The sequence below is a fragment of the Marmota flaviventris genome, chromosome 5, assembly GCF_047511675.1.
Source record: "Marmota flaviventris isolate mMarFla1 chromosome 5, mMarFla1.hap1, whole genome shotgun sequence".
Lineage (NCBI taxonomy): Eukaryota > Metazoa > Chordata > Mammalia > Rodentia > Sciuridae > Marmota > Marmota flaviventris.
In genome coordinates, this window is record NC_092502.1 from 106,511,834 (window position 1) to 106,533,618 (window position 21,785).

Consider the following 21,785-nt stretch of genomic DNA (forward strand, 5'->3'; position numbering starts at 1 on the left):
ACTAATTATTTTTAAAATAATTAGGCTGTCTTGGTAGAAAAATTATTTATTGTTAATTTCTTATTTTTTTAAAAAAAGTGTATATAATTTTAAAAAAATAATTTGGGGGATTGCATCTTTTGAAAGTTGGCCAAGGAAATATAAATTGCTCCTTTTTTTTTTTTTTTTTTTGGCTAATAAACCCAATGCCAGAGTGAAATTTCAAAATATTCCATTGAATATTGAGCTCCCTTATAGTATGTATTTTTTAAAAATCACCATTACTACTATAATACTACAATATCTGCCTTTAAAATTGGTGGATCAAGTTGCCTGTTCTTCATACTGGTTTCTATCTAATGCGTCACCCCAGCAATGTGGGTCCTATGTAGAAATTTTTGATTGAATGTCTAATGATATATGTGAGGCAATGTATAGGTTTTAATTAAATGTCATGCTTTGTTATTTGCAGTACTGAGTATTAAACCCAGAGCTAGTGCATACTCTGCTAGCACTCTTATTACTGAGCTACATGCCAAGCCCTTTTTATTTTTTATTTTGAGACAGGGTATAAGTTTCCTAGGCTGGCCTTCAACTTGTGATCCTCCTGCTTCAGCCTCCCTAGTAACTGTAAATATAGATGTGCCCTTTTCTTACTAGGGCACACCTATAATTTGACCTTACTTGCCAGGCCAAGGTTTTATTAATATCAGATTTCTTTGAATAGTTCTAGCATTGAAAAGCTAGTACATTTAGAATGACTGTTTTAAGAAAAACCAAAACTCCCTTTTTTTAAAAAAAATTAAAAATTTTAAAACCCCTTTTATATGGAAATAATTACAGCTTTACAGAAGGTTGCAAAGGTAGTATAGAGCAATGTTATGTATTTGTGATACAGTGTTGTGTATCTAGATTCTATTTTCCCCCATGGTAACTTCTTACAAAACTACAGTAAAGTATATAACTAGAATATTAAGAATTGAAACAAAACAGAACATTCACATTACCACAAACATCCCTCATGTTGGTTGCCTCTGTACCAGGCGCTTTTCTTCTTTCCCCACATGCTCCTTAACCTGAGCAACCACTAATCTCTTCTCCATTTGTATAATTTTGTCGTCCAGGAACATTATATAAAGGTAATCACATAGCACCTTTTTGAGATTGGTTTTTTTTCTTCTTGACTCAGCACAAGTCTCTGGAAATTGATCCTGGTTGTTGTGTATATTAAGAGTTAATTCTTTTCTATTGCTAGGTAGTAGTCCTTGTAATGCATGTACCAAAGTTTAACTGTTGATCTATTGTAGGAGATTTTAGTTGCTTTCAATTTTGGGCTGTTAGAAATAAAGTTGCTGTGAAAAGTGTGTACAGGTTTTTGGGTGGACATTATATTCCTCTCTGCCCTGGTAATTTTCTTTCTAAAATTTGCTTTATCTAATACCAAGACAGCCACTTTTACCTTTTTAATTATTATTAATGTTTTCATGATATATTTTTCCATCCTTTTTCTTTCAGCCTACTTATATTATTATAAATTTGAAGTGAGTTTCTTATATAGTTGGAACATGACTTTTTAAATTTGTTTTGCCAATCTCTTTTAAAAATTTGTATTATTTATTTTAGTAGTTATATAATTTTTCATAACTATATACATTAAAAATTATAATTAAAATTTCTTTTGGTACAGGGGATTGAACCCCAGGGGCACTTACCCACTGAGCCATATCCCCAACCTTTTTTCATTTTTAGAAATATTTTGAGTCAGGATCTCACTAAGTTGCTTAGGGCCTCAAGAAATTGCTGAAGCTGACTTTGAATTTGCTATCCTCCTGCCTTAGCCTCCTGAGTTACAGGTGTGTGCCACCATGCCTGGCTAATTTAAAAAATTTAATCAATACAGAATCATACAGTTTTATGTTTTATAGTGTGATATTTCAATACATGCATGTAATGGTAAATGATCAGATTAGAGTAACTAACAATTCACCACCTTCATTTCTTTAGCTCATACATGTAAGTCAGATCATATTTCACTTAACATAATGTCCTCTAGGCTAATTTATCTTGCTGCAAATGACATAATTTCATTCCTTTTGTGTCTGAATAATTGTGTGTGTGTGTATGTGTGATTTTTTTTTTTTTTTATTCATTCATCTGTGGATGGACACCTAGGCATCTAGGCTGATTCCATGCCTTGGCTATTATAAATAGTGCTGCAGTAAACATGGACATGCAAATATCTCCTTGATATACTAATTCCTTTACTTTGGATATTTATGTAATCTTGAAATTGACACATTATATGATAGTTCTAGTTTTGTTTTTGTTTTTGTTTTTTTTTTTTTCAGTTCAGATACCAACTGCCCAGAGTTAGCATAGACCTTGCTGGTTAAGTAAGGTCTTTTTTTTTTTTTTTTTTAATTGGTTGTTCAAAACATTACAAAGCTCATGACATATCATCTTTCATACATTTGATTCACGTGGGTTATGAACTCCCATTTTTACCTCAAATACAAATTGCAGAATCACATCGGTTACACATCCACGTTTTTACATAATGCCATATTAGTGACTGTTGTATTCTGCTACCTTTCCTATCCCCTACTATCCCCCCTCCCCTCCCCTCCCATCCCATCTTCTCTCTCTACCCCATCTGCTGTTATTCGATTCTCTCCCTTGTTTTTTCTTTCCCCCTTTCCCCTCACAACCTCTTATATGTAATTTTGTGTAACAATGAGGGTCTCCTTCCATTTCCATGCAATTTCCCTTCTCTCTCCCTTTCCCTCCCACCACTAGTCTCTGTTTAATGTTAATCTTTTCCTCATGCTCTTCCTCCCTGCTCTGTTCTTAGTTGCTCTCCTTATATCAAAGAAGACATTTGACATTTGTTTTTTAGGGATTGGCTAGCTTCACTTAGCATAATCTGCTCTAATGCCATCCATTTCCCTGCAAATTCCATGATTTTGTCATTTTTTAGTGCTGCGTAATACTCCATTGTGTATAAATGCCGCATTTTTTTTATCCATTCATCTATTGAGGGGCATCTAGGTTGGTTCCACAGTCTAGCTATTGTGAATTATGCTGCTATGAACATTGATGTGGCAGTATCCCTATAGTACGCTCTTTTAAGGTCTTCAGGGAATAGTCCGAGAAGGGCGATAGCTGGGTCAAATGGTGGTTCCATTCCCAGTTTTCCCAGGAATCTCCATACTGCTTTCCAAATTGGCCGCACCAATTTGCAGACCCACCAGCAATGTACAAGTGTACCCTTTTCCCCACATCCTAGCCAGCACTTATTGTTGTTTGACTTCATAATGGCTGCCAATCTTACTGGAGTGAGATGGTATCTTAGGGTGGTTTTGATTTGCATTTCTCTGACTGCTAGAGATGGTGAGCATTTTTTCATGTACTTGTTGATTGACTGTATGTCCTCCTCTGAGAAGTGTCTGTTCAGGTCCTTGGCCCATTTGTTGATTGGGTTGTTTGTTCTCTTATTGTCTAATTTTTTGAGTTCTTTGTATACTCTGGATATTAGGGCTCTATCTGAAGTGTGAGGAGTAAAGATTTGTTCCCAGGATGTAGGCTCCCTATTTACCTCTCTTATTGTTTCTTTTGCTGAGAAAAAACTTTTTAGTTTGAGTAAGTCCCATTTGTTGATTCTAGGTATTAACTTTTGTGCTATGGGTGTCCTATTGAGGAATTTGGAGCCCGACCCCACCGTATGTAGATCGTAGCCAACTTTTTCTTCTATCAGACGGTGTGTCTCTGATTTGATATCAAGCTCTTTGATCCATTTTGAGTTAACTTTTGTGCATGGCGAGAGAAAGGGGTTCAGCTTCATTTTGTTGCATATGGATTTCCAGTTTTCCCATCACCATTTGTTGAAGATGCTATCCTTCCTCCATTGCATGCTTTTAGCCCCTTTATCAAATATAAGAAAGTTGTAATTTTGTGGATTGGTCTCTGTGTCCTCTATTCTGTACCATTGGTCCACCTGCCTGTTTTGGTACCAGTACCATGCTGTTTTTGTTGCTATTGCTCTGTAGTACAGTTTGAAATCTGGTATCACTATACCACCAGATTCACACTTCCTGCTTAGAATTGCTTTTGCTATTCTGGGTCTTTTGTTTTTCCATATGAATTACATGATTGCTTTATCTATTTCTACAAGAAATATCTAACAGACCCAACAGGGTCTACAAATAAACTATTAGAGCTAATAAATGAATTCAGCAAAGTGGCAGGATATAAAATCAACACACACAAATTAAAGGCATTCCTGTATATCAGCGACAAATCTTCTGAAATGGAAATGAGGACAACCACCCCATTCACAATATCCTCAAAAAAAATAAAATACTTGGGAATCAATCTAACAAAAGAGGTGAGAGATTTATACAATGAAAACTACAGAACCCTAAAGAGAGAAATAGAAGAAGATCTTAGAAGATGGAAAAATATACCCTGTTCATGGATAGGCAGAACTAACATCATCAAAATGGCGATATTACCCAAAGTTCTCTACAGGTTTAATGCAATGCCAATCAAAATCCCAATGGCATTTCTTATAGAAATAGTCTTAGTTTTTTGAGGAAACGTGATGCTGTTTTCATATGGCTATACTATTTTACAATTTTACTAACAGTGTATGAGAGTAGCCCTTTTCCTACATCCTCACAAGCATTTGTTATTTTTGTTTGTTTTTAATAATGACTATTTTACTATAGTGAGATATCTCATTGTTGTTTTAATTTGTATTTGCCTAATTAGTGAAATTGAGTGTTTTTCCCTATACCTATTGGCCATTTGTATATCTTATTTTGAGAAATGTCTATTTAGATCATTTTACTCATTTAAAAAATTGGATTTGTAGTGGTTTATTACTGTTGAGTTGTTAAGTTCCTTATGTATTCTGGATATTAATTCCTTACTGGGTGAATTCTGTAGGATGTCTCTTAATTCTGGTTTCTGTGCAGAAGCCTTTTAGTTTATATAATTGATACACTTGGACCATTTATATTTAATGATATTTCAGGGTTTAAATCTACTTTTTTATCTTTTTTGTTTTATTTTTTTGCCTTCCTTTGGATTATTTGAACCTTTTAAAAATTCCATTTTTTATAGGATATTCTCTATAAAGTTGTTAAATTTTAAACAAGGAAAGATAAAACCAAAATATGTTCTTAATTTGATCTAAAATACTTGCATTTTAAAACTATTAAGATTTATTGCTATTTTTATTAAAGTTTATAAGTTATAAAAAAATAAGAATAAAAATTTCATTTTTTCTTTCTTTATAGAGTTTTTGGGTCAGTTGTTCTGTAGAGTCTTTTTTAGAGGTTGTTTTAGGTCATTCCAATACCTTCAGATAGTTGTTTATATATTTTGACGAGAGTTTATAGTGTACTCTGCAGGAGATTGGTCAAAAGCAGCTTACTCAGCCTCATTGAAAACAGCTAGTATTATTTTAAATTATTACATCATACTATACAGTCCATTGCAAACAAAATTTTAAAAACATTTTTAGTTGTAGATGGACATAATAACTTTATTTAATTTTTTAATGTGGTGCTGAGGATTGAACCCAGTGCTTCACATGTGCTAGGCTGGTACTGTACCACTGAGCCACAACCTCAGCCCTGTAAACAAATTTAAAGTAGTGTCAGTTTTGAAATCTTAGTCCCCCTTTATCCATGGGGGGAGGGTATATTCCAAGATCTCTAGTGGATGCCTGAAATAAACCATCTATCTGTTTGTTTGTTTTTTCTGAATATATACCTATATATAGGATAAAGTTTAATAAATCAAGTACAGTAAGATTAGCAACAATAATAAAATAGAATAATTATAGAAATATGCTATAATTAAAGTTACTTAAAATTTGTGAATTTTTGATTTTGGGCGTTTCAATTGAGTATTTTCAGACCATAATTGACCACAAGTGATTGAAATTTTATAAAATGAAACCATGGATAAGTTGGGGGACTCCTGTACCTGATATGTTTCTAGAATACTTGTTATAGGGATAATTTAAAGAAAAAAAAAACCCTTTTCACTCTGATTTTTAATGAATTCACATTTGACAAAGTTTCTTTAGTTTTTAAGTGTTCTAAAGTAATATTTGCATATCAGCAGGCAATATGTAGAGCTCAAAGACAGTGCTGTACTTCTAGTGCCATACCTATGCATTGGTTATTTTTTATCCGTGAAATCTTTTTGCCCTACATTTGATTTTCTATATCTAGTCTTGATTTCAATTATTAACTCATTAGTGGCTACAGTTGACTGTTTATTTGGGCTGGAAGTTCTCACATGTCAGTACTACTCCTAGTTCTCCTTGATCTTGTACTTTGCCTGACTTTGCAATCCTCCATACCTCTCCTGCTGAGCTTTCAAAGTGATTAGAGGAAGAATAGCAGATTTAATCAGTAAAAGGATTTTTGCTGTAGTACTTGGCATTTCGAGGCAGTCTTCTGTTTTTCTTTTTTCTTTTTTAGCTTTTCATCTAGAAATAATTTCTGACAAAAATGCAAGAATAATAGAGTTCACACTTTTTAAATTTTGCCTATGTTTGCTTTAATACTTGTATTCTCTGGTTGTGTGTGTATTGTTTATTTGATTTAAAGTACTGGAGGTTGAACCCAGGGGCCAGCCATCTATCACTGATCTACATAGCTAGCCCCCCCCCCCCCTTTTTTTAAATTTTGAGACAGGGTGTTTCTTGCTAAATTGATGAGGCTGGCCTCCAATTTGCAATCCTTGTGCCTCAGCCCCCAGAGTAGCTGGGATTACAGGGTTGCACCTTAGAACCTCCTTGTTTTATCTTGGGTTTTTTTTTTTTCTTCTTTTCTTTGCTCTTTGTAGACCTTGTTCCCATTTTATATCCTCTCCTTTTTGCAATATCTATATTTATTGTCTCATCTTCTGCTTTCAGATATGTCTAGTTGCCTTTAATTTTTTAAAAAAGAAGTTTTCCGTGACACCTGATTTATTTGTTCTTCCTTCTTAACTTTGTGTTAGGTCTCCCCATTTACTATGTTCTTTTCTTCTTTCCTCTTAGTGAATTTTATGGTGTCAAAAGAAGACTCCTCTTGAAGTCTTTAAAATGCTCAAAGCATTTCAAAAACTAATTTCCATCTAATTGTAATATGCAACTTGCAAACTTTTAATAAATGCCAATTAGACTGTTTTTAACTTTTTATATGAAGAATTTTAAAGAAATATGAAATACACATAATGGTATATGGTCTCTCATGTACTCATCAGTCAACCTCAACAATTTCCCACAGCCAGTATTGCCCATCCATTTTCATGCTCAAGTTCCAGATAATATAATTTCATCAGAACCCCCTTCATGTATATCTCTAAAATGATATCACAATATGAGCACACTTTAAAATAATTTATGATAAATCAGTATTTTCAGGCAACATTTCAGTGTTTATTATTTATTATTGGTGTCAGTTTCATTACCCTTTGGTTGAATCTGTTTACATGTATAAAAAAAAAAAAGTCCTGATATGTAGATTCCCCTTCCATCCCTCTTTCTTTAGCTTTCTTTTTATTTATTGAAGAGACTGGGTAGTTTGGTAGTTTACTTTAGTGTGGATTTTGATGATTTTGTTCCCAGTGTATTATGTTTTCCTTCTCTGTTATATAAGTTGATATTTGAATCTAAACACTTAATCAGATATATGTTAAAGTTTTTTTTTTTTTTTCCACTTGTTTTGTTTTATCAAGGCTGCCTCTCTCTGGAGGCACATGATAACTCTTCCTGAGATGTTAGCAGATATTGATGCACTATTCTAGATAGATTGATTAGTTCTCCCAGGCTTTAAGCTGATTAAAGACACACTGTATCTTATATTGACATTCAGCTTCTTATAGCATTGAGAATATTTAGCTTCATAGTGCTTTTTAAAAAAATCACTTATCCTTCCTGGTTCTGAAAAGAAACTGTAGATTTAGAGCACTGTGAATTGGTCTTCATCCTGGTGGTTTTTTGACCTGAAATTATGAGTTTTTTTTCCTGTTCCATTTTGCACCTCTTTCTTCAGACATCTGAAGCATGGAGTATGATTTGAAGCTAATTAACTAAAAAGATCTAATTTTCTCACTGTGTTAAAAATTTTATTCACCTGTTGATATTTGGTAAATGATTTAGTTTCTCGCTAATAGTTAAGGGTGTTTTGCTAATCTTTAATATTTTTGAAAATTGGAATTGTTATTATAATAGTTTTTTCCCCCCCATAGAACATTCCTGATGTAGATGAAGAAGGTTATAGTATTAAACCAGAAGGAAATCAGAATGATATCCTTTTATTATATGGGTATTCTTAGGGATCATGTTGGCATATAAGTAGATGGTTACAACAAAATAATGTGTTAATTAAAGCCTCTTCAAATTTTTAATTATAGCAAAAATCTTACTCTGTTGTTTGACATGCTTTCATTAACAAAAGTTAATCATTGTATTTGTTATTCTATCTTACCCTAAGTTTTGCTCCTTTTAATGTGTGGAAAACATTATGCATTAAGATTATGCATTAAGATAATTTAAAAACTAAATTCTTTAACTGATATTCACATACCAAAGAGAACCATTTCTACTCATCTAGTGATTCTGACTCTGAAGATGAAGAACCAAAGAAGTACCGGATAGAAATCAAGCCTATGCATCCAAATAACTCACATCACACAATGGCTTCTTTGGATGAATTAAAAGTTTCTATAGGGAATATAACACTCTCACCAGCAATATCTGTAAGTAGGAACATGAACAAATCTGTATTCTTCATAGATATGTCTATTTATTTATTTTTTTGACCTCATCTACCTAGAACTGCTTAATTTTAAGCATTATAAAAAGCTAAGACATCAATTTAGCAATGAACATATTAGATCAGAAAGTATTTTACAAGAAAGTAAAAATGTGGAAAATTCAGTCAGTCATTTTTATATTTTATAAATAATGGTGTATGTCTCAGGTAGAATTTTGTGAACTGGAAGTATTAATCTTTTTCTTAGCTAATTTTAAAGTTTTCTTTTCAAATTTTGTGAACTTTGTGTGAAAGTACTCAATGGAAATGAATTTCAAAATTAAATTATATCCTTTACAAGGGTTTGAACCTAGGGCTTTGAACATGGTAGGCAAGCATTCTACCCAGCCCCTTTACTTTTTTTTTTTTTTTTTCCTGTCTGTCACTATAACACTAGCTTCTGAGGGAAAGACAAAACATTACTAAAATAAATCTTTTCATTGATAATGTCATAGTCTGAATTCAGAAATATTATACTGTCAGGAAAATGTCTGTGCATTATCATAATTGATATTAAATCTGTTTTTCTTGATAATAAAGAATAAAAGTTCTCCCATTTTATATTATCTAATTATATGTTTTAGGTAATCTCTCTCTCTCTCTCTCTCTCTCTCTCTCTCTATATATATATATATATATATATATATATTATATATTGGGAAAAATGTTTTTTTCTCCCAAACATGTACTTTGGAATTTAATTGTAGAACTCCCTCTCCCCCAGGGTGCTAGGGATCAAACCCAGGGTGTTGTACTTCCTAGGCAGGCACTCTACCAGTGGGCTATATCCCCAATCCAAAGAAGATTTCTAAAGTGGTGTTTTATTGTATTATTACTGTGTAACATCAAGAGTGATGTACAAGTGGTGTGAACTATTAAAATTTTTTATTGTGTAATTTAAAAACATTTGTGTAAATAAATAAAAGCCTAGATGAATGCTTGTATATATCAAAATAGTAAGTATCTCTCTGGGTAGGGAGGTAGAGGGGAGTTTTGAATTTTATCTTTTGTGCTATTAATTTTCTGTTTTTTTTTTAAGATGAACATAAATTAATTTCATACTCAGAAAATGAATAAAAAAAATTTTCAGTTAATATCGGATTTGAAAAAAAGGTATCTTTGAGTATATTTTGTTGTCCAGTTTGCTTATTTAAGCAATCTTTTCTGCTTGCCTCTAACAATGTATGTGTTTTAAGGTATGTATATTTTAGGTGTGATTCAGAAGGGAATAGAAAAATTATTAGAGCAGGAAAGTAGGGTAACTTAAATTCTATACTGAACACAATGTCTTTCTTTTTCTTTCCATGTACTTAGAGACACAGTCCGGTAAGTGCAGTATTTTGTATTTTTGCTCATTGACTTTTTAAAAAACATTGTATTGTTTAAATCTTGATTTTTAAAATATTTGTGTTAAATTATTTAGATTAGTAGGTTATATATTGTATCTTACTATAGACATTAATGTTTTAATATTTTAAGAACATTTTCTTGCGATTGTAGTTACATGTTTTTTTTAAATTTTTTAGTTTCATTTTTTAGTTGTTGATAGACCTTTATTTTATTTATTTATATGTGGTGCTGAGAATCAAACCCAGTGCCTCACACATGCGAGGCAAGTGCACTACCACTGAGCCCCAGCCTCAGCCCCTGTATTTTTTTTAACTGTAAAACAACTGTTGAATTTTTTCTATATTTTATGTAAATACAGTTTATAATTAAGCAAATATAATAAAAACAGGTTAAAACCAGATTCCTGGTATTAGCGTTCTACCAGATATTTCATTACAGAATTAAATTATTTGTTTAGTAGTACTTAGTTTTTGCATTTCTGTTTTAGGTACAGATGAATCGGAATTCGTCTAGTAAGTTTGACATCTGAATTGGTTATTTTATATACCTTAATTTATCAGGCAATTTGATAGTCTTGTTGCCTTATGTAGTTATATAAATAAATGGTCTTTTCATCTATTACCAGTTTTTAATGATGGATTAGAAGCACACTTATTATAAACATAAAACAACTTATATTATTTCTTGGGGCACTAAGAGACACCTTAAACTTTAACATGTGTCTACAAAATTTTTCTGAAATCAGCAAAACCAAAGAGTAACTACTGATTAAGAATCTTAAAAATGTTTAATTTGCATACTCTGTAGGAGCCAAAAATCATTTATAAAATAAGTAATCTTTAGTTTTATCTATTTTTAAATCATATGGATAATTTCAGTTTTGTTATATGGTTTGCAAATAGGAAATTAGTAATAAAATCTTCAGGGTGTTGGCACCTTTTGCAAAGTCATGCATTAAAAATAACAAGGGTTATGGAAAAAATACAAGTTGAGACAGCAAATTCTAAAGCTATGTAATTTTGTAAACAGAATGACTAACAAAAACCCAAAACATCAATCCTAATTAAAATTTTAGCACAGTTAAAAAGACTTATTAAATTCATAGTACGTACCAAAATTAATTTAATTTTTTTCATTGAAAAAGATATGTTGTAGTAGCTTAATGATAGAGATTGTGGGGAAAATGAAGATAAATGGAGAAATTTTGAGTTATGGAGATGAGGGCAAAATGTAGAAAGATGGAGAAGAGTACAATAAGTATTTTAAGGCAGAATAAGGAGCCAAACTGAACCAAATGAAAGAATGTAGTATGATTGGGTGTTGTGTACAGAGAAGTACTTCTCTGAAGTTTGTTGCAGCTACCCATATTGATTTACTTTGCATTCATCAACTAGTGCTTGGTAATGCATACTATTAATGTGCAGGGGAAGTTGCTTATGCTCCCAGCATGACTTTTGTGGTACTAATGTGATTCTCCTGTTTATTACTTGCTTATGAAATGAGGCACATCACAAATGCAAAAGGTGATAACAGACTGTTGCTCCAGAGTGCTATAAAAATTTTAAGTTTTTGAAATAGGACTTCCTTCAATAGTTAGTCACTACTTTTAGTCAATATAATAATTACTAATACATATATGTATTTAAACATTTCTTGTAATTTTAAAGTTACAGCCCTGTTTTATCATCTGTAACCAGTAATTTTATTTTAATAAATGTTGTAGTTGACTTAAATAATTTCTTACTGAAGATGTTGGAAAAAATAAAGATTGAGCAGAAATTCAATTTAACTTACTTTTTCTTCATAATTGTCTCTTAACACTTCCAAAATTTAAATTGTTCATAGCACTGGGATATGTGAAGAGTTTTTGTTTTCATTAAAGTGTTTTATTTCTCAGATTATGAATTTTTTTATACCATTTTGTTTTTTAATTAGATGAGGAATTAACAAAATCAAAGCCATCTGTTCCACCCAATGAGTAAGTTCTGTATTTATTTATTTTTTTGAGCAGACTTTATTTTTTAAAAAGGTTTTTTCAGAGCAAAATTGAGAAAAAGGTGTAGAGGTTTCTTATATACATATCCTTAACTTCCCTATCAAAATCCCTCACCAGAGTGGTATATTTGTTACAGTTCATACACCTAAATTTTGACACACCTAAATCACCCCAAGTCTATAGTTAACATTAGAGTTTACTGTTTGTGGTGTACATTCTGTGGGTTTTAAAAACACATTGTGGCACATATTCCCCATCATGAGTATTTTTACTGCCCTCAAAATCCTTTGCTCTGCTTATTTCCTTCCTTTCCATCACATTTAAATTTTAAGTATCCTCCTCTTGTTCTTTTTTTCTATACTTTTCTGTAGCTTACTTCTAGAATTTTAATTCTAGTAAAGTGTTCTTAAGCATTCTCTTTTCTAAACTGTGAAATACCATATTGAAATTTTAGGATGATTTTTCTTTAAATGTGTTTAACTGCAATTGGCCTTGGTGTCCTCACTACTTCTAAATAAATGATGATATCCTAAGCTTATATATGTCTGTATTTCAACTAGTTATTCTCATGAAAATGTTCTTATTTCTTCTTTCAGTTCTGTTTTTATTTTTGTTTTTGTTTGATGCTGGGGATTGAACCCAGGGGTGCTTAACCACTGAGTCACTTTCCCAACCCTTTTTATTTTTTTGAGACAGGGTCTCACTAAGCTGCTTAGGGCTTCACTAAGTTGCTGAGGCTGGCCTTGAACTTGTGATCCTCCTTCCTGCCTTAGCCTCTGAGTTGCTGGGATTACAGGTGTGCACCACCACATACCCAGGTCTTCCTACAGTTTTGACTGTTACTTTATAGACTGTATTTTGTGAACTTCAAAATGGGGAAGTGTCTCAATTAAGATAATATATCTGTAAATCACTTAAATTTTCTGTTTAAGACTGGGTGCTAGGTGTGTTTCAGTAGAGGTGAGACTGTTTTAGAATCAGGTAACTCTGTGTGTTTGGACAATTCATTTAGAATCTGTATGCTGCTTTTCTTCATTTGCAAAGCTGAAACCATTATTCTCATTCCCAAGGGTTAAGGGAGTCTAATAAGGCATGATTAAGGGAGATTAATCTTCCCTATTTTCTCCTGCCAATTTATTGTAGGTTCTGTTTAAGTACTTGTTTTATTCAGTTTATTAAGTCATATAAACCATTGGCAAAATATCCAACTTTTCAATCATTTCGAGTAAGCTGTTAGAATTCTACGAAACAAATGTGACTAATTTTTATACTAATAATATATTATTGTGTTAAAATCTTTTTTTTTAATGGTATGGTAGAAAAGGAACCAGTGATTTACTTGCTTGGGACCCCCTATTTGGACCATCTCTTGATTCATCATCTTCAGCTTCACTAACTTCATCATCATCAGGTAAATATATATGCTTTTTCTTGCTCTTGCTCTTGCTCTTGCTCTTGCTTCTGCTCCTGCTCTGGTTCCTGCACCTGCTCCTGCTTCCCTCCCCTTCTCTTCCCTACTCTTCTCTTTACTCTCTCCCCTGCTCTTGTTTTTTCTTTCTTTCACCAGAGGAATACAGTAGCCTCTTTTTTTTCTAATTGATTTATTTACCACTTGTGTCTTGTATTTAGTGATCCAAAACCTTTTACAATTTTTCCTCTGATCATATTGCCAGATAGATATAATTTCATACTAGTTTGGTTAACTTAGTGTAAAGCTACTAAGACTTAAAGAATAAAAATTCAGGACTGGGATTGTGGCTCAGGGGTAGAGCGCTCGCCTAGCATGGGCGGGACCTGAGTTTGATTCTCAGCACCACATAAAAATGAAGGCATTGTGTTTAAAAAAAACAAAAAAGAATAAAAATTCATCAAATATCAACGGTGTTTAAAATTGATATATTTATTTCTAGCTATCATTCTATATAATTGCCCAAATAATAATTCTTATTATTTATAGATAATTCAAATACATAGATATGCATTAATATAATGTCTTTTCTTGATGGGCATTCAAGTTGCATCTGATTTTCTAGTATTATGTACATCAGTGGAAATAATAAATTTTGTGTACATTTTATAATATCCTGTGATAACTTGTATAAAATATATGGGTCATAAGATATTCCCATTGATATTTATTGCCAAACTGCTTTCCCGAAAGGCTTTAACACTACGCAAGCAATATATGAAAAAATTTGATGAATGCTTTTTAGTCGTTGCTTTGGTAAGAATGTAGAGTTGATAGGATTGCAGTTCAAGACCAGGCTTAGCAACTTAGTGAGACCCTGTTTCAAAGTAAGAATTTAAAAAGGGCTGGGATATAGCTCCAGTGGTAGAGTGCCCCTGGGTTCATTCCCCAGTACCACCAAAAAAGGAAAAACATAGAGATAATCAGCAACTTCTTCAAGATAGTATAGGTAAGAAATGATAGAGACAGGATTCAACCTGGATTTTACTAATTTGAAAATAATTTTTTGAATTTTTCACACTCTGGCAGCTTAAAAAAATAAGCTATGTTGAAACATTTTACTATTGATGAATATTAGTATTTAAAATTAAACTGTTCAGGGCTGAGGTTGTGGCTCAGTGGCAGAGCGCTTGCCTAGCATCATGAGGCACTAGGTTCAATCCCCAGCACCACATAAAAAAACTAAATAAACAAAATAAAGTTATTGTGTCCATTTACAACTAAAAATATTTTTAATTAGACTGTTTAAGGAGTAAATATTTTTAAAATCAACTATAAGTAGATTATAGAAAAGCTTAATCCTGGACACTGTTTGAAATTTTGAAGGGAGGGTAATCTGTACCTAATGCTTATAAAACAGGAAAAAAACAAAAAACACACTGATAGTTGAACATACTCTGAAGTAACCTTATAAGCTTTCTGAGTGGATGTGTGTTACTGTTTAGTGTTACAAAACTAACCTTACAATACACTGCCCGAGGAAAGTAATTGTATAACAAAATTGAAATTGTTATAGAGGTCTCATTTGTGTTTGGTACAGATATCAGAATGATGTTTTGTATTTAGAATGAAGAGTTATAAGCAGTAGTGTTGAATTTTTTAATATCATTTTATGAGTGATTAAAATCTTTAATAAAAATTTTCAAATTGGTATCACAGAGACTTTAGTTATATAATGTCTTCATAATTCTGCTCATTGTTTCTTGCTATTTTCTTTACTGCGTACAGTCTTCCATTTAAAAAAAAAAATTGTCCCTCATATTACCTGTCTGAAAAATGTTTCACCCACACCACTTTCATCTTATAGAAAAAAAAAAATCATTTCATCTGATGTTTGGAATATGTTAGAACCCTCACCTTTTGCTGATTTTTCAATTTATACTGATGTTTTATACCTTCGTATAATAATATGAAAAATGTCATAGATTATATTGTCCTTCAGAAAATGTTAGTGATGTTCAAAAGAGGCAATTATCCTGTTATATAGAAATTGTTATAAAAACTTCTTGTGAACAGGATTAATTTTGAAGTAAGCTGATCAATATATTAATATGATTTTCTGTTTTAAAAACTTTCCCTAAGTATGAAATAGGCATTATGTCTTCAATTTTGATCCAGCATTTTTTGCAATGCACTTCTCCCTGAATCTTAACATCATCTATTCAAGTACCATTTGCATATTTTAGCAAGCTCTGTGTTGTGAAATTATTCCTTTTTGTCCTTTGTGTCTTTCAGAATCTTAATTCTATCAGTTAATAACTGATAAGTTTTAAAAAGATGTGTTGCATCTTGTACCATGTAGACTATAAGTAAGCATACAAGTTTATTTCATACATGAGCATATATGATCGTTCATGTATGTGTTTTTTAAATTTAACATAAATGTCTCCTACCTCCCCTTTGGTAAATACTCTGTCAGCCATTTTCTTCTTTGCCCATGGATTAGTGGAGTTCTTGTATTTTGCAAAAGACCCTTAAAATTATCTCTTGAAAAATATTAAGCTGGTCTTTAATATTAGTACTAGTGCTCATTTAGTCCAGTGTACTTCCTGAGACCGTTTTTATCACTGGTAAGTCAGGAACTTTGTTGAATACCCCACATACACAGCACTATCGCTTTGCCACTATGTCAGATCTTTTTAGACTTTATACTTACTGTTATAGTTATGTTGCTTCACTGGAAAAACAAATAGTTCTGACTTAGTGTAGTTTTAGGCCCTTCATTTTATATAATTTTTCATATGTATTAGGTTTCTTATGCTCATACTTTTTTCCTCATTTAATGTAAAGTTTGAGGGCAGGGGATATAGCTCAGTGGTAGAATGCTTGCCTGCCATGGCTTGGATTCAATCCCTAGCAGCACCACTCACAAATACACACAAGAGTTTGAGCTCATGCTTTTGTTCCATGTATTATTAATTGTTTTCTAGTTCTAAGTAATTAAAATAACATAACAGAACTGTTTGGCTGTATAGATTTATATTTTAGTTCTAAAATTTTTTTGTGGCTTTGGTTTTTAGTTATTTCCTTTTATTTTGCTAACCATAAAGAAAAGAATAAGAACTCACTTTCTTTTCCACTGATATACCTAGGTATGTAATAACTGAAAATTTAGTTGAAACCAGGTCAGATTCTGGGTCTAGAAAAGTCCATCACCAGATTTTCCCCCTAATTATCTCTTTTATCCTAAAGTAACAACGCTTCCAGAGAGTGCATTGTAAAGCTGAAAGTACTTTCAGATTCCCCAATTCTTCGGATGGCATGTCTTCCAACAGAAGCATCTCTGAAAATCAGAGTGAACTCTGCCATAATATTACATGTCCTGAAAAATACTGACAGTAGAAGCTAACAGTGATGTCATCATTTCCTACATCATTAACATTGCTGCTAGACTCTAAATTAGTTACTGCTTTGTTCAGATAAAGAATGATCTGACAAACATGTGTTGTCTATTCCCTTATGTGAGAGCAGATATAGTTTAGCTCTTAATGCTGTTGTCTTTTTTACTTTATAGATAGTAACTTCCTATTCCTTGAAAAAATACATCAAATAGATATTTATAGCCATAAGATCCACTAGTAAAAAACAAAGTACAGTTAGAACACCTAAAAATGTAAGCAGTTGTTATTAATCTCCTTCTGAGGCTACCTAATTGTTAGCTTTCCTCAAAAAGCCAGAATTGGCTGAGCCTTGTGGTGCACTTCTGTAATCCCAGCAGTTCAGGAAGCTGAGGCAGGAGGATCACAAGTTCAAAAGCCAGCCTCAGCAACTTAGTGAGGCTCTAAGCAACTCTGCAAGACCCTGTCTCTAAATAAAATATTAAAAAGGGCCAAGTATGTGGCTCAGTGGTTAAGTACCCCTGGATTCAATCTCTGGGACCAAAAAAGAAAGAAAGAAAAAAAAGCTTCGATTTTGATTGTTTGGAGGAACTAAACTTTACTCTTTTACCAGGAGGCTTGGTTTGAGCCTTTGGACAGGCCTTCTGATCAGTAGTAGTGAAGCTTCAGGTATAAATGCCTCTATTGTGTTAAACTGTCTCACAAGCTTGAAATAACATAGGCATATGGGTCAGTGCTAGTGTCATTGATAATGAGCATATATATATATTATATATATATATATATAATATACATATATATATTTATTGATTTTTTTAAAATGACAGCAGAATGCATTGCAATCCTTATTACATGTATACAGCACAGTTTTTCATATAAAGTATGTATATAAAGTATGTTGACACCAATTCATGTCTTCATACATGTACTTTGGATAATGATGTCTATCACATTCCACCAACCTTGCTAATCCCCTGCCCCTTCCTTTTCCCTCCCACTCCTCTGCCTATCTAGAATTCATCTATTCCTCCCATGCTCCCTCTCCCTAACCCCTATGAGTCAGCATTCTTATATCAGAGAAAACATTCGGCATTTGTTTTTTTGGGATTGGCTAACTTCACTTAACATTATCTTCTCCAATGCCATCCATTTACCTGCAAATGCCATGATTTTGTTCCCTTTTATTGCTGAGTAAAATTCCATTGTGTATATATGCCACATTTTTTTATCCATTCATCTACTGAAGGGTATCTAGGTTGGCTTCACAGTTTAGTCGTTGTGAATTGTGCTGCTATAAACATTCATGTGGCTGTGTCCCTGAAATATGCTGTTTTTAAGTCCTTTGGGTATAGACTGAGGAGAGGGATAGCTGGGTCAAATGGTGGTTCCATTCTCAGATTTCCCAGGAATCTCCATATTGCTTTGCATATTGGCTGCACCAATTTGCAGTCCCACCACCAATGTATGAGTGTACCTTTTTCCCCACATCCTCGCCAACACTTATTGTTTGTCTTCATAATAGCTGCCATTCTGGATAATGAGCATATCTTTAAAGGAGATACGTCATAGCATAGGGAAGTACTATGGTACTCAGGTTGTTGCACGTTTCTTATAGTGAACATCTTACAGTATGAGTACAGCATGAAAGAACTAGTACTAACTGGAAGAAGGCAGCAGCCCCCGAATCTAGGCTTGATTTCTTTTTTAACTTTCTACTGTTTTCCTCAAACGACCTGAATTTTATATCTTTTATCCCTTTATGGTGATGCACTTTCTATATGATTCCTTATTCCCATGCATTTACTTACAATTCTGTAACTTTATCTTTTTCTTTAAATTTCTTTTTACAACCTGTATGCCCCTCCCATTCATTCCTGCATTCCTCCATTGTTAATCAAGAGCCTTCAACTTTACTCTTTGTTTCTCCATGTATACATTTAGGACCATTTATATGTTTTAAATTTTATACATTTGTAAATTTTTAGAACTTGATGAATATATTTCTTTTCTCCCTTTTATATCTTTCAATCTCTGAATTATAACACATATTTTAGATTGAACCAAGAAAGTTTAAACGTTATTTTATTTAAAAATAATTTAAGCATATTTATTTAAAAATAATTTAAACATATTTTTCTCCATCTTCATTTCTACTTTGATTATGCTAATTCATTTGTGACTTGGTGATGTACATTTTTCAATTTCATTCAGTAATTTATACTGTGATAAGAGTTTTTAAAATTAGGAATGCAGATTTTAAAAAATTGTAAAATTTGCTAGTGGTATTACAAAACTGAACATTAAATTTGTGTAAGATTTAAGAAATGATACTATAAACTTCAAAATTAACTGAAGTGATTTAGGCAAATAATTTCAGCAAATTAATAGAATATTTTTAATGCTTTTAATTCTTAAAAATGTTACCATGTGGTTCAACTTAAAAGTGAATTAATAAGTTTAATTAAGGTAAGTGTTTTATTTGGAGTTCACATTATTATTCTGAAGCACAGCTACAAAGGCTTGGTTTTGATTTACTATCTATAAAGTAGATATATTGGTAATAATGATGTCTGGCCTTAAAGGGTTTATTTTCATCAGTTTATCAGATTTAATTTATATACATATAAATAAATAATTGAAAAAGGAATGACATTTACATGCATGTCAATTTTGTTGAAAGGTTAATAAATGATTGTTTTCTCAGGAATATTGTTGGTAGCTTCAAAAAAAAGCATATTTGATAGATTCCCACTGTTTCAACAAAGCCTATAATTACATTTTGAAAAAACATAGAAAATGAGTTTTGAATCCTAACAGTTCCTTTATAATAGAGTGTCTTTATATAAAGATTGCTACATACTAATGATTTTCTTCAAATTCTCTTTTTCCCCTCACCAGCCAGGCCCACAACTCCTCTTTCTGTAGGCACCATTGTCCCACCTCCAAGGCCTGCTTCCAGACCAAAGCTTACTTCAGGCAAACTCAGTGGGATTAATGAAATAGTATGTACTCAGGTGTTTTTTTTTAATTATATAACTGTTTTGATTTAAGATGCAAATGATATTTTTCTGTATGCCCCTGTACATTTAAATACTTTTCTACTCAGCTCCTACAAATATAGAAAAATTCCCCCAACCAATACTTCCTTCACTCTCCCTTAATAGTCTCAACAATATGAAAACACCATTTGGAACCTGTTGTCTCACAATAAAGAAGCAATTTTCACATAGTTCTGTTTAAAGTCAAATATAAGGAAGTAATGGTGGTGTGTTCTTAAGACCTTAGAATTATACTTCCAGGTCCTAGAGGGCATCTAGTTCACCTTCTTTATTTTATTCATAGAGAATTGGTGTCTCTATCAGTTAATTGACTTAAAAGTGTATGGTGGGGAATATGGTCTTGAAAAGTCATTTGATAATGGGAAAAATTTGTGGGCTATATTTATAGTGAGGGTATCCCAAACCAGCCTTCTTGCCTCCATTTCATTTTGCCTCATCTTCTGTACTAATTGCCAGGATTAATTTTCTAAAAGTCAAACTTTATTTTTTTCCCTTGGTATTCATCTCCATTGGTACCTCATAATGCACGTGGTTGGATGTTTTAGCTGAATGTTCAAGACTCTTCATAAAGTTGTGTTAGCAACCTGCATCACCAGACTAACTGTCTCACTTTCTCCTCTTATTCTAGCCTAGGTTCCAGCCACTTGAAACTTTCCAGTGTTCTCCAAACACATCATGCTTTTTTAAAAAAAATTCGTGCTGGGGATTGAATCCAGGGTTTTATGCATGCTAGCACGCACTCTACCACTAAGTTACATCATGCTCTTTTATACATTCATGTTTTCTTATTGTGCTTCTTCTATTTAAAGCACTCCTCAGTTTTTTTTTAAGTTCTTGAAAATTTTTTATTGATACATTATAATTATACATAATAGTGGAATTCATTATGCCATGTTTGTACATATACATAACATAATTTGGTCAGTCTCATTTCCCCATTTTTCTCTTTCACTGCCCTCTTCCCTCCCCCTGATCTGCTTCCTCTATTGTTATCCCTTTTATTACTATTATCATCATCATCATAATCATTATTATTTTAATTAGTGCATTATAAGTATATTGGCAGAATTCCATATATGAACATAGCAAACTTTTTAGAACCCTAAAATTAGCTTTTCATAAATGTTTTATAATAAGTGATATTCTTCATATTCTGTTTATACAGTTTTTTGGAAATTTAATGTTTATGTAAATTTTTTATTTATATATGACAGCAGAATGCATTACAATTCTTATTACATATATAGAGCACAATTTTTCATATCTCAGTTTTCTTAGTAGCAAGTTTAAGTTTAAGTTTAAGACCCAGCTAAATATCACCACCTAGTTTTTGATCATTCCATCATATTTAATCATTCTATTGCTTATATACTTTGCTTATATTTCTATTAATACACATATCACATTATGTAGACTTAGTGTGTGTTTCCCTTACTGGACTATACCTTAGCCAATTTCATGTCCTTGATTTTTGCAAATGCCTGTCACATGGTACAGGAAATATTTAGGAAATATTCATCGAATAAATGAAAAGGCTTGAACACCATGTATTGAAATGATGACATTTTTCTTTTACTCCTATCCCAGTGAATTGACTTACTAGAAATGAAATGAAATATTAGATACAAGCTGCCAAGTTTTCCTTATACCAATGTCTTAATTAATATCTTTATGTTTGCTTCTTTGCAGACATTCTCTATTTTCTTAGTAAACAAATTTTTAAAATGAAGTTCATGAACTAAATGGTATGCACATTTTTTAAGACTCTTGATATTT

The 21,785-nt window shown here is 32.3% G+C and overlaps 1 protein-coding gene across 2 annotated transcripts in view; it reads left to right on the forward strand.

Annotated features, from left to right (window-relative positions):
* Fcho2 (FCH and mu domain containing endocytic adaptor 2) overlaps positions 1-21,785 on the forward strand; it is a 128,934-nt gene that overhangs the window by 85,590 nt on the left and 21,559 nt on the right. For both annotated transcript variants that reach the window (XM_071612499.1, XM_027927714.1), the window contains exons 12-18: positions 8,233-8,290; positions 8,567-8,742; positions 10,113-10,124; positions 10,636-10,660; positions 12,084-12,126; positions 13,464-13,555; positions 19,849-19,952. In XM_071612499.1, the coding sequence (XP_071468600.1) occupies positions 8,233-8,290; positions 8,567-8,742; positions 10,113-10,124; positions 10,636-10,660; positions 12,084-12,126; positions 13,464-13,555; positions 19,849-19,952 (510 nt within the window). The remainder of the gene's footprint in view (positions 1-8,232; positions 8,291-8,566; positions 8,743-10,112; positions 10,125-10,635; positions 10,661-12,083; positions 12,127-13,463; positions 13,556-19,848; positions 19,953-21,785) is intronic.